The sequence below is a fragment of the Lepidochelys kempii genome, chromosome 6 (genome assembly GCF_965140285.1).
Source record: "Lepidochelys kempii isolate rLepKem1 chromosome 6, rLepKem1.hap1, whole genome shotgun sequence".
Lineage (NCBI taxonomy): Eukaryota > Metazoa > Chordata > Testudines > Cheloniidae > Lepidochelys > Lepidochelys kempii.
In genome coordinates, this window is record NC_136385.1 from 20,901,418 (window position 1) to 20,915,302 (window position 13,885).

At 43.9% G+C, this 13,885-nt stretch overlaps 1 protein-coding gene across 4 annotated transcripts in view; it reads left to right on the forward strand.

Annotated features, from left to right (window-relative positions):
* Positions 1 to 13,885, forward strand: part of LOC140912529 (SITS-binding protein) — a 73,375-nt gene that overhangs the window by 49,125 nt on the left and 10,365 nt on the right. The window contains exon 12 of one of the 4 annotated variants that reach the window (XM_073347040.2): positions 12,795 to 13,157. The exons of the other annotated variants lie outside the window; for them this stretch is intronic. Coding sequence (XP_073203141.1) covers positions 12,795 to 12,893 — 99 coding nt within the window. The 3' untranslated portion in view covers positions 12,894 to 13,157. Of the gene's footprint in view, positions 1 to 12,794; positions 13,158 to 13,885 lie in introns of those variants that run through there. 4 annotated transcript variants of the gene reach the window in all.

Sequence of the window (13,885 nt, forward strand, 5' to 3'; positions counted from 1 at the left end):
CATTAAGACCAGGTACCCCCTGATGCCTGCACTTCACTCCCGACCCATCTTCACTGAATGCTCCAAATTAAATGCCATTCCTGTGTTAGAAACATAGGAACTGATCCAAAGCCCAATGAAGTCCATGGAAAGACTCCCATTGACTTGAGTGGGCTTCGGGTTAAGCCTACAGACATTAAAGAGGGAAAAGACCAATTAAGTCATTGGCACTTATCCAAACCTGGAGGCCAATGGAAGATTTCCCCCTATATTCTCTAGTGCTTTCCTCGGTCTAATTTTAAATGGCTCTGGTGAGTGAGCTTCCACCACATCCCTGGGGAGGCTCTTCCACAGCCTATCAGATTTTACTGCCAGTTGTTTCCTGGTAGTTGACCTAATTTTTTTCTCTTGAGTTTCATCCCGTTACTCCTAGTTATGGGCCCTTTGCCCACCCTAAACAACACTTTTTCCTTTTGACATTTATATCATCCAAATACTTGCACTCGTGATCAGATCCCAACCTTTGTTATCTCTCTGCCAAGCTAAGCATAGTTAGCTTTTAAAATCTTTCCTCATAAGTCAGAGGCTTCAGCCCCTTCGTCATTTTTGTTGCACTTCTCTGAATTCCCTCCAATTGCCCTACCTTTGGAGAGCTTGGCAAAGACTACACAAGAATAATTTTGATTTATGGGATGTTCTCTGAAGTCTCCTCTAACCCCTGCAGCATCAGTATTTCACTGCTGTGTTTACAACCCTGCCACTTATAGCGTTGATATAAAAGACAGGAATTTCCAACTATCTGAAACTTCATTCATCTCCTCTGCCCATTCATTTTCCTTAATGACCCCTACCAGTCCAGTTGCGGAAAATCATTGGTTTGTTACTGTAGGATCCTCTATACATGTGCACTGGTTTGTTTCTCATAGGGTTGGTTGTGAGCACTAGCAGAGGCCCTCTTGGTTGCTTGTGGGAGCAGGGCTGTGTGCTTGCCTATTGTTATAAGCTTTCTCTGGAGCACTGAGCTGTGTGCATCTAGTTTATTATTGTAAGGTTAATCAGGTGTTTATTGACTCTTCTAATTTTAATGAGGAGCTGAGAATTTACAAAAAAGATTGAAACTTGGAAATCAAAATAAATATTAGGTGCAATGTTGGCTACTGGATGATGCCCCCATAGCTATGTGTGTTTCCATTACTGAAAAGAGAGCACACAGCATTGCAGTTTATAACGCATTTCTTGATTACTCATAGACTATTCGGTTGTTTGTTTAAGCAATTACTTTTTTTCTGCCAATTTTTCTGTTCTATTTCCATGCAAAAGGCAGATGAGAGGCAAAAAGCTGAGAGCCAGGAATTCCTAAAATCTGATCCCAGCTCTGTCACTGACTTTCTGTAGTCTTGGACAAGTCACATAACCTTTGTTTCAGTTTTCCCATTTGTAAAGTGGGGAAGAATAATAATATTCAGACATTTCACTGGCATTCGTTAATGTTTTTGAAAATGAAAAGCACTGAGTCAATTTTCAGCTAATCAAAATGTCAAAAAATTTCAGTTTCGGTTGAATGAAACATTTTGTTGTGACAAAATCAAAATGGTTTTGATGTTTTTAGTAAAAATTAGAGAAAAATTTGAAGCAAAAATTGTTTAAAACTGAAAAAATGGAAACGTTTTGATTTTAAAAAAAAATTTTTTTCAGCCAAAACAATTCAGTCAAACTGACATGAATTCATTAAAAATTGTAGCCCAAATATGCATTTTTCACTGAAAAAAAGGTATCAGCTGAAAAATTTTGCCCAGGTATGGTCATGATGTGAAGGAAAACTGAGATTGCCTGGTGTATCCGCACAGGCTGAGGTCTATGCCCTGCTGAAGGGATTAAAGCCTGTAGACCAGGGGTTCTCAAACTTTTATACTGGTGACCCTTTTCACACAGCAAGCCTCTGAGTGCGACCCCCCCCTTATAAATTAAAAACACTTTTTTATCTATTTAACACCATTATAAATGCTGGAGGCAAAGCGGGGTTTAGGGTGGAGGCTGACAGCTTGCGACCCCCCATGCAATAAACTTGTGACCCCCTGAGGGGTCCCGACCCCCAGCTTGACAACCCCTGCTGTAGATAAACAGGCTGGTGAACTTGCTTGAGGCTATTTTTGACCCCCTAGATGCTCATATATAAGGCCATTTCAGCATATTAAAGAGCAGTTAACATTCTTACTCATTTTCTAGTAGAGTTTCAAACTCAGCTGATATCTAATTAAGTTGCCTGGGAGCTTTTTTTATTTGATCGTATCAAGATGAATTTAAATGTCTAAATATTTTTGTGAATTTGGAATATTCACACATTGATCTTGGCTTTTATAGCTTTGAGTTTATTGACTATCTGCCTCTGCAGTTTATCTCTTTCATTGCATTAAAACTCACTAAGTGTTCACTTAGCATATAAATGGTGTGAAATTTAGCATCTAGTTATGGCCTTATTAAATCTAGAATGTATGCTCAAAGAGCAATTGATGATTCATTTAAAACTTTGAAAAACTTATTTCTAATATATATCAGCTTTGATATTGTATATTTTCGTTATCTCTTCTCTAACTCTTGATTATGAGAAAAATTGCATAAAACCCGAGGATCATGGTGGTTTAAGATTTCATTTGCAGTTTATTCCCTGAAGTCAGAATCTTCTGTTGGGACATCACATTCATCTCCACAGCAGTGCATTGTGATGTCACAAACAGAATGATGATTTCAGTTTCAAAACCAATCCAAAATATGCCATGTGTCAGTTCCTTGGTAGGGTTTTGCCAAAAGTAGCTTTGATTTGAAGGGTTTTAAAATGGGCAGTGGAAATTTTAATGCCTGATTTTTAAAAATGAATATCGTTCTGGAGACTAACAGTCATCTGGGCCAAAGTTTTCAAAAGTGACTAAAGATTTGGGGTGCTTTGGTTTTGGGTGCCCAACTTGTAGCCTGATCTATGGATTGTGTATTAATTATACTGATTACTTAGGAATTCCCAGGTATTACTCTGAGGTTTGACAGGTTCTTGTCCCAAGATTGGGCCCAGTATTATTAAAATTACTGTTCAGTTGGGAATCCTGATGAGCACTGTTGCAACACTCACACTTTAGGAACCTTCTGTCTTTGTAATAGTTTATTAATACATTTAGCAAAGTTGCAAGCACTCTAACCCAGCAAGGTAGATGGAGATAATAGAGAATGTACATCTGAACATCCATATACTCACACCATCCCTTGCAAAACAACCTGAAATGTTAACCAATATCTTCCTCACCATCCATCACCTTCCTCATCCTCACCAGTGGCCATCATCCTGGCACCTCCCAAGGGCTACGTCTCTCCCTCCCTCTGCACAGGCTGGGCTACAACCTTTATAATATGCTGTGCTGACACCACTTCCTTATTTGTATTTCCTTGCTCTACTAATGTTGGGGAGCCCTTCTCCTACAGGCGAGTATATTAATGATCTCAAATTATTATCATATATGTCAGTTCATTGCCATGGCCCTCTTGTGGTCAGACATCTGCAGATGTTCCTATCTAAAATATCCCAAAGCTGGTGTTAGCTCATCTTCCTGTGGTTGCCGGTGTCATTATGTACAAACTTCCCCCTTAAACACTCTATTCCCCAAAACTTAGGAGTGACCATTGGGCCATTTATCTGTGCCAAAATTCATAGGCCTTAAGCCTTATGCTAACTGCTGGAGCCAGTGTCTTACAGGACACAGGCCTGCGCTGTAGGTTCCTTGCATTACTGCTAAACCTGAGACACCTTAAAGTGGCCTAAGGCTCAGAAAGTGTTAGGCATCCATCCAGAGATGTATTCAGGCAATTTGGGACTCTAGGCACACCAGGACATGCAACCCATTGTGGCCCTGCCTCTTAGGGTTGCCAGCTTTCTACTTACACAAAATCGAGCACCTTTGCCCTTCCCCTCCCCCGAAGCCCCACCCATGCTCAACCCCTTCTCGTAGGCCCCGCCCCCACTCCACACACACACACCATCGCTCGCTCTTCCCACCCTCGCTCACTCGCTCAGTTTCACCAGGCTGGCTCAGGGGGCTGGGATGCGGGAGGAGGTGAGGGCTCTGGCTGGGGATGTGAGCTCCGGGGTGAGGCCGGAAATAAGGGGTTCAGGGTGTAGGAGGAGGCTCTAGGCTGAGGCAGTGGGTTGGCATGAGAGTCGGGGTGAGGGCTCCGGCTGGGGGTGCAGGCTGTGGGGTGGGGCCAGGGATGAGGGGTTTGGGTGCCGAAGGAGGCTCTGGGCTGGGGGGTGGAGCCAAGGGGTTTGGAGTGTTGGAGGGGGCTCCAGGCTGAGGCAGGGGGTTGGGCTGTGGAAGGAGGTATGGGCTCTGGGCCGAGGGTGCGGGTTCCGGGGTGGGGCCAGAAATGAGGGGTTCAGGGTGCAGGAGGGTGCTCCGGGCTGGGACCGAGGGGTTCGGAGTGTGGGAGGTGGCTCTGGGCTGGGGCAGGGAGCTGGTGGTGTGTGAGGGCTCTGGCTAGGGGTGCAGATTCTGGGGTGGGGCTGGGGATGAGAGGGTTTGGGGTGCAGGAGGGTGCTCTGGGCTGGGGATGAGGGGTTTGGAGAGCGGATCAGGGCTGGGGCAGGGGGTTAGGGTGCGGGGGGAGGGCTCTGGGGTGGGGAACCTTTTTTCTGTCATGGGCCATTGACCCACAGAAAAAAATCAATCATGGGCCACTCACTCACCCGTGGAGGGGCGGTGGGGGGCGGGAGCATGGAGGCTCGCGGCTTCCCCCCGCAGCAGGACAATCCAGTGCAGCGGCTCCTGTCCTGTGGCGGGGTGCTGCGGGCCGGATGAAATTAACCATGGGGCTGGATCTGGCCCACGCCTAGGTTCCCCACCCCTGCTACGCATAGGAGCCGGAGGGGGAGACATGCTGGCTGCTTCCCAAAAGCCACGTGAAGTGCGGCGCTGCCAATCAGACAGTCAATGGCCCAGTCTGCAATGCTGACCAGAGCCCCCAGGATCCCTTTTCAACCAGTATTCCAGTCCAAAACTGGACACCTGGTCACCCTACAGCCCCTGCACCATAGTGGAGGCTGGTGGCAGGGACCCCTCACATCCCAGAGAGTCAGTGCAGCAGAATGGGACCCCCATAACCCCCTGCCACCAAGCAGCAGCAGGGATTACTTCTTCCCTCTGAAGTGGCAGCAGGGTGTCCCTCAGCCCATAACCTAACAGCTGAAGTATATCTGCTTCGGTGGGTGGGCCAGGCCTACTACACTTTTCTCCTGTCACCTCACATAAACAGAGTCTTCTGCTGGGGTGGTCTTGGCAGGGACCATCAGGACATTGGACCTCAGAGTTCACACCCCTTTGAGATGCATGGGACAGTTCACATCTCTGAGTCATTATTTCAGGCTCTCTGCAGACTCGGGCAGACGTCACTAGGCCAATTTTCAATTTTTTCGTTACAGCCATAAGGGCTAGAGATTTTTTTTAAAATAAAAGCTTAGAATCTGAAGTCATTGCATGACTCCAGGTGCTGGGACCCTATGTGTGGCCCTATCATGCCTATGCCCTAATCCAGCCCTATGTTTGCCCTCTGAAAATCATATTCTTTCAAGAGGTCTCAAGCTGGGCACCCAAAATATCACTAGTCTCTTTTAAAAATCTTGGCCTCAGGTACTAGCATTTGGACCTGCAGTTAACTGTAAGCACAAGTAATTTGGGTTAGAGAAGTGTGTTTGCCAAAATTGAGACTATTTTTAAAATCAGGCTCTGTGTGGGCACATGGGTCATGTTTTAGGGATGATACAGGATAATGTATGTCAGAGATGAGCAATTTTCGAGTGTGGGATGGAGCAAACTCTTTAAGGATAGCAAGTACATTTCTGTGTCTTTTGATAGTCTTATGGCAAGCATTCTTTATCCCTCCTCTCCTGCACTCACACAGCTGCACCTTGGGATTTCTCTCATTTTGCCTGTCCCTAATGTAGCCCTTAAGTGGTTTTCCGCTTCTGATTTCCTGCTTGATATGTTGTACCAATAAAATAAAAACCAGCAGGATCTTATTAAAGGGAAAAAGGCAAAATACCACATTTATTGTGAATACAGAAAGAATCATAGTAAGCAGTTAGTTATAGCTATAACATTCCATTCAATCTCATATTTATTCACACATTCATTCATACAAACACACACACACACACACAGGTTCTGCAAGGTTGTTATCATAGTTACCAGCCTTAGAGTTGCTCATGCCAAGCCACTGGCCAGGTGGCCTGGACATGAGGAGGGAGCAGGGCCTTGTCAGATGCTCATCTGATGCTCCTGGAAGTTGGTTTGCAGAATCAGACCCCAAAGTTCTCACTTTTTAGAGTCTATTTTTATAGGAATTTCTTCCTATGCCAGTCTATGGGAATTGCTTCATCATGCTGTTGCTGAATCAATCAGCAGATAGCACATTCCTGACGGCTCCAAGATGTTAACTTGTTCTTTGGTTCTCCCATCCTTGAGGCTGTTGGGTGGATTCCAGTCTGCCCTCCGGGGGGTCCTCTGGTTATTTCCACTTGACGCCTTCTTCAGCCGATGGACACTGGATTCTTAGGCTGGCACCTCCCTGATCATTCAGTTATTATCCACACCAAGCATCCATCCACATACATCCTCTACCTCTATTTTAATCACAATTGTTAATACAACAAAAGGGTGGGGAGTCTCTGGGTGCTGTTTCTGTTGTTAGAGTATTGCTTTGAGTCTCTCTCTCTGTGAATTGCTTTGAGAACAGACTCTGTCTTAGAATGTACTAACACAATTAGCAGCTTGCAAGTTTCACACATAGAGGGAGAGAAACAGTACCAAAAACCAAGAGACCTCTTAATTAGTAATACCCTGGAATTTAAACTCTGGGGAATCAAACTCATTTGTGATTTTAATACAGAACTTCTTTAATATGATCCAACATAATCCCCCTTTTGACACTAAGATTTATAATCGTCAGTGTCACTTTCTATGTAGCCTATTCAAGAGAAAGTACTGTGAGGCAATTTGAGTTTGTGATTCCAATTCATGCCACATACATGATCCTAGTGATGTATCTTTACTACAAGGTTCTGGGGCAACAGGCAAGGTGAGGCACACCCACTTTTGAGGAGTCCATTCGGTACAACCTCTAGTGTCCAATAGCTTCCCTCCCTCCCCAGCCCACTGGCTCAAGGTCCAGGGTAGCCAAAAGGATCCCATGTGTAATATGGGGAGTGGGTTAACCTTCAATACCTTTGCCTCCAGGGACTGTTGGTGTGCAATTTTGACAACAATTTCTCCCATTAACAAGTCTGGTTTACAATACTGGAAACATATTGCATCCATTCATATTGATAAGTGTCAAACAATGATCTCTTTCTTTTTTAACAAATGCATCAAACCCTTAATATTTCCCAATATGACCCAGAACATTTTGTGTTCCAAAGTAGCTAGTGCAAGTATCTGCATTTCAGTGCATCCCATAGCTATGGCTGTGTAGTTTCCTATTTCTAATATTTTTTTTTTCTTATGGATAAGCCATGTGGTAGTATTAAGCCATTACTAAAGATTCCATTGGCCTTTTAGGTTACCCAGACCAATTTGGACCAAGTCTACATTGGCATGTACTTGTTTTTGTATCAGGCTGTCCTGTAGCTGGGACAGAAAGCTTAATTTATTTTTAAGTTCCTGCAGGTCTTCAGTATTTTTTTTTTTTAAACACACAACAGTGCTAGCAACAACACAAAACACAAGACAAAACATAGAACACAGAACACAATTTCTATTGTGACAGTAGATTCATGGTATTGGGTTGCTTTTCAGCTGGCAGCTTTTCCTGATTTTCTGAAAGACAAAAAGAACATGTTTCTACCCCTTTTGGGGTGGCAGATTATTGCTTAAAATATTTCTTTTACAAATACCCTTGCTGATTGCAGGCAAAACAGAGAAATTGCCCCCATATTTTCCTGTTTTTGTTCTATAGGCAGGCCAGGTTTCAAAGGCTTTTATCTTTTAAGGGTTATGGGGAAATTATCCCACTGTTTAGTCATTAAATCCCTGAGTTTTCCTTCTTATACAGCAGACCAAGTTTATAATGTTTTTCCTGCTGTGTTAAGCTTTAAGTTTTATTTACAGGTAATAACTGAGAAGCATCATTACCACACGACCTTAAAGGATTTTTCCAAAAATCATACACACTATACGTTGTTACAGGGATACTTATTATCATTAAATTTATTAAAATTATCTTGTTATCCCATGCCTTTTATTTAGATAATTTGTTTGCTGACCAGGTATGTCCTTTATCTGCAGCTCCTTTGTGCTGCTAGTTCTTTCCTTCCTTTATCATTTAGGTAATTTGCATTTTCACAGAAACTTCCTGCTTTTGGATTTAAAGCCATCAGCAGCTCAGAGACTCTGTCTTAGGGACACAATCAACTTTCACCAGAGTTTTGATTACTTTTAACTTCTGCTTCCAAAACACACAGCAATCTGAAAAAGAAAACCCAACCTATTGTGGCTCCCTTTGGAGCCCTAATAGCATTTTAATTAAGTAGCATGGTATGTTTGCATTTCTTTTGCCCCTTCTACAATATACCCTGCACATGTTCTGGGGCAAATGCACATTCCTTCCATAGTTTAACTTCTATAACATTATCCAGATCCATTTTTACATAAGGTGTCACTATTTCTTTTTTTGCTTACAGAGTTTTCATGTACCTTTATCAAAGTGACAGTCTGATTACTCAGAGCCATTTTAAGACTCAGTGTTTCTAACATTGCTTCTTTTTGTTTTGTGCACCTCACCCCTGCTGTTGCTTCAGAGAGGCACTGTCTTTTTTTAATTTTTTTTTTCTACAACTCTCATCTGCTATTTTGTTACAAAAACAAACAAACAAAAAGAATCCAAAATTTTTTTTTTTTATATTCTCCTGATTTTGACTGCCCTGCTGCAGCCACAACTTAAAAACATTTTAAATTTTGTAAAGCATTGAGTTACCTTTTAAGGGTTAAATGCCAAATCCCAAAGCCAAACAACACTAATTACCTGTGTCTAGCAAAAAGGTCTGTCAGTTTTGCAACTTTGAATTAAAGAGTCAAATAGATTTTTAGTGGCATTATTTAAAACAAAACCAAAACTAACTGGTCCTTAAAACTTTACATATTTACACACACACAGACAGATACATACACATTTTCTTTTCCTTAACATCCCTTCCACACTGCTCTGTTTTTTACATCTTACATTCCCTTTATACATTTGAGGCAGTTAAGTTCCAATAGAACCCTCTTATGTTCTTTTAGCAAATTTGACTAAATTGTCCAGTCAAATTATTTTAATCAGATAGTTTATTTTTGCCTGGCTAATTTACAGACATTCCTTTGGAAAAGGGCCCATTTTTCTTTCAGAATGGCTGCAAAGAAACCAAGAATGCTCTAACACTTTTCCTTTTTAACATTTTCGGTTAAAAGTTGTTTGGGTGAAATACAAAGTTTAACTGCTTAATTCCCTCCAGCCTCTGCAGAGTTAACTTTTTTTTTTTTTTTTTTTTACTCTCTTTTCTCTTTGTAATTATGCCTGGGGGTGCCGTACATAGGACCTTCTCCCCCTTTACCTGCCTCCCTCCAGCCTCTGCAGAGTTAACTTTTTCACTCTTTTTGTATTCCTGGAGTGCCTCTTTCACTATTTTCAGCTGGCTTTGGATATTTGTAGCCAGCACCTTCCAATTGTCTGCTCCCTTTTCCATTTGTGCCTTTTCCTCTTTACATGAAGACAAGCGTAGGGAAGAATCCTTACATGCCTCCCACAACAACCAAATTGCTGCTGCATCTCTTTTGGCAGCACTAGAAGGTTTGTATATGAGGATATACTGAGCCAATCTATCCTCTAGGTCCGAAATACTGCAGACATCAGCTAGGGCTTGTTTAGTCCAAGGACCGTGCCCAAATTTTTGAAGGATTTGTTTAAAAGGTGTAATTTCTTTAACAAAAGGTGAGGTTGGAGTTCCTTCTGACTCCATTCCTCCCTCTAGTACTGGCTTACCCTGTTTTCTTTTAAACATCTTAACATGGATATTTCAATCTCTTTGTCACTGCTGGTATTACTTAGCAAGTGACACAGCCTAGATTCTGAAATCATAGCTTAATCTATGCGTTTTTCCCCTGCTACCTTCCCGGAGGCCAGCAGGTCCCCTGCTACCTTCTCGGAGGCCAGCAGGTCTGGTTAACCTGTTTCTCCCTGCTACCTTCTCGGAGGCCAGCAGGTCTGGTTAACCTGTTTCTCCCTGCTACCTTCTCGGAGGCCAGCAGGTCCGGTTAACCTGTTCTTCCCTGCTACCTTCTCGGAGGCCAGCAGGTCCCCTGCTACCTTCTCGGAGGCCAGCAGGTCTGGTTTAATCTGTTTTCCCTACTACCTTCTCGGAGGCCAGCAGGTCCCCTGCTACCTTCTCGGAGGCCAGCAGGTCCCCTGCTACCTTCTCGGAGGCCAGCAGGTCTGGTTAACCTAATAGAAATGCCTAGCTCACTAGAGCTGGCGGTGTGCACACCAATATTTACAATAACTGAGGTTTTTTACCAATATTCCCCCTTTCGCAATTCTCCACCAAAATGTTGTACCAATAAAATAAAAACCAGCAGGATCTTATTAAAGGGAAAAAGGCAAAATACCACATTTATTGTGAATACAGAAAGAATCATAGTAAGCAGTTAGTTATAGCTATAACATTCCATTCAATCTCATATTTATTCACACATTCATTCATACAAACACACACACACACACACAGGTTCTGCAAGGTTGTTATCATAGTTACCAGCCTTAGAGTTGCTCATGCCAAGCCACTGGCCAGGTGGCCTGGACATGAGGAGGGAGCAGGGCCTTGTCAGATGCTCATCTGATGCTCCTGGAAGTTGGTTTGCAGAATCAGACCCCAAAGTTCTCACTTTTTAGAGTCTATTTTTATAGGAATTTCTTCCTATGCCAGTCTATGGGAATTGCTTCATCATGCTGTTGCTGAATCAATCAGCAGATAGCACATTCCTGACGGCTCCAAGATGTTAACTTGTTCTTTGGTTCTCCCATCCTTGAGGCTGTTGGGTGGATTCCAGTCTGCCCTCCGGGGGGTCCTCTGGTTATTTCCACTTGACGCCTTCTTCAGCCGATGGACACTGGATTCTTAGGCTGGCACCTCCCTGATCATTCAGTTATTATCCACACCAAGCATCCATCCACATACATCCTCTACCTCTATTTTAATCACAATTGTTAATACAACAAAAGGGTGGGGAGTCTCTGGGTGCTGTTTCTGTTGTTAGAGTATTGCTTTGAGTCTCTCTCTCTGTGAATTGCTTTGAGAACAGACTCTGTCTTAGAATGTACTAACACAATTAGCAGCTTGCAAGTTTCACACATAGAGGGAGAGAAACAGTACCAAAAACCAAGAGACCTCTTAATTAGTAATACCCTGGAATTTAAACTCTGGGGAATCAAACTCATTTGTGATTTTAATACAGAACTTCTTTAATATGATCCAACAGATACCATGTGCCATTTTCTATACCATGTATTTTGTCTGCTCGCCAAAGCCAGCAGTCCCAATATTTTCAGTCTGTCCTCATATGGAGAGCTCTCCATTCATCGAACCATTTTCATTGCCTTGTCCTTTTCATCCTTTGGAAATATCATCCGAGCAATACTGCCAACGTCACGGTGACTGTCAACCCAGTCACAGGTTGCTACACAAGTTGAACTGCCTGAGAGCTGATTTTTCCTTAATCTCCACTCGATCTTTGGGAGTTTTAACTGTCTTTGGCAGAGCAGGACATACCGCAAGTTGCTCAGCATGGCCACGTTCCATCTTTAAGCTTTACTTTTTCTGCTTAAGACATAAAGACTCAACCCTGCAGCTGCAATCTTTGCCCCATGCACATATCCCTGTTCCCTCACAGTTTACCACCAGCTGTGAGGCACAAGACTTTGCCTCCTTGGCAGAGTCAGACACAAACCATAGTTCCAGATTCATACGTGCGTCAGCTTTCAGCTCAAGTTTTTCCTCTATAATGGTCCAAAAATGAACACTGAATCCAATTCCCTTTGACATCAGAGCTGCAGTTTGAACCTCCACTAGTTCGTGTGAGGAAGAGTGATCTTGTGGTTAAGCTTCTGCACCAGTATTCAGGAGACCTGGTTCAGTTCCAAGCTCTGCAACAGACTTCTTGTGTGACCTTGGGCAAGTCCCCATGTCTTTTTCCGTGCCTCAATAGGTAAAACAATGAGGCTTCCTTTTCCCCACCTTTTTCTGCTTTGTTTAGGACTTCCTAGCCTGTCCCTATCCTACCTATCATTTTCCATTCAGTATTAAGAGATAGACTCCTGCCTTCAACTGGCCCCACTGCCCACTTGTTACATTTTCAAACAAGCTCCTTTGTGCTTTCTCCCACGTTGCCCCTCATGCTTGGGAGGCATTCCCCAGAGACATTCACCAGGCTACCTCATTAGCCACCTTCCAATTCTTCCGTAAAACTCTCCTTTTTCATGATGCCTACAAAAAAACATGACAGTGGTTGGGCTGCTGATGTGCTGAGACCATGGCCTTAATCTTGTCTCCTTGTACTCCCGTCTCTCTGTCTCCATCTGTCGTCTCATGTCTTATGCTTAGATTAATAGCTTCATGAGGCAGAGACTCTCTTTGTGTTCTGTGCCTGTACAACACCTAGCACAAAGGTGCCCTGGTCCATGACTAGGTCTCCAAGGCACTGTGGTAATACAAATAGTAACTAATAATAATATTTAGATTATCTGTTTTTCAGGACAGGAACTCTCTCACTATATGTGTGTGCAGCACCTATCGGAATGGGGCCCTGATTTTGACTGGGACTTCCAGGCCCTACTGTAACAGACATACTTAACAATGAGTGGATCCAGGATTTTGGTTCAAAGAGCGCCACCTCTTCTCCCCCCACAAATCTCCTCTCCCCCATTCAGGGTGGGGAAATTTCAGTATGCAAGATCAAAGCCCAGAAGACAGCTTTAAAAAATGGTATTCTTTGGAGAGCCACTTGTTTCCACATGTGGCCTTTCACCCGCAGGCACCCTGTCCAGCCCATTCCTTAGGTCCCAGGTTCACTGGTGCCCTAGTGAGTTGTCCAGCAACAACCTTAAAGCCACGTCTGCTACAGATCCAGAAAGAATGAGGAGTACGTACTCCTCATTCTTTCTGCTGATACAGACTAACATGGCTACCACTCTGAAACCTGTCACCATACAGATTCAGAGTTAGTTTCAACAAATGGATTGCTACTGAACATAATGGTTGTATCTGTGAGCTGGTACTCACTGTGCCACAGGACAGAGAGATGGTGTCCAGGTCAGGGCTTCATCTGTCCTGCCAGGCGTGCTGGGCTGCACCTGAGCAACGGGACTCTCCGCTTTGTCAGACATGCCGAGCTACATCCGGCAATGCCACACGCTGTGCACCGGCACCTACTCAGTATACCTGGAAGACACCTGCACTGGTCAGTGTGTTGAGATGCATTTGGGTGACAACATCCACAGTGCTGCCAAATGTACAGGGCTAGATCTGGGTAAGTAGCCCGCTATGCCAACTGGACAGGCCAAGCTGTTTCTGAGCAATGCCACCCACTTTTCTGCCAGATCCATTGGGTTCGTTTGGCTGACAGCACCTCACGGGCATGATCTGCCTCTGGATGATGCCACTTGCTTTGCTGCTGGACACCGCTACTGGGCCAAGCTGTTTCCAGGCATTGTCCCTCATTGTACTGCCAAACAGGTGGCTTACTTGGGTGCCTGCTGGACTGCGTCTGTGTGACGTATCCCACCACGCTGTCAGATGTGCATCCGCAAGACTCCATCGGCTGGGCCGCCAGACTTACCTGGTCCA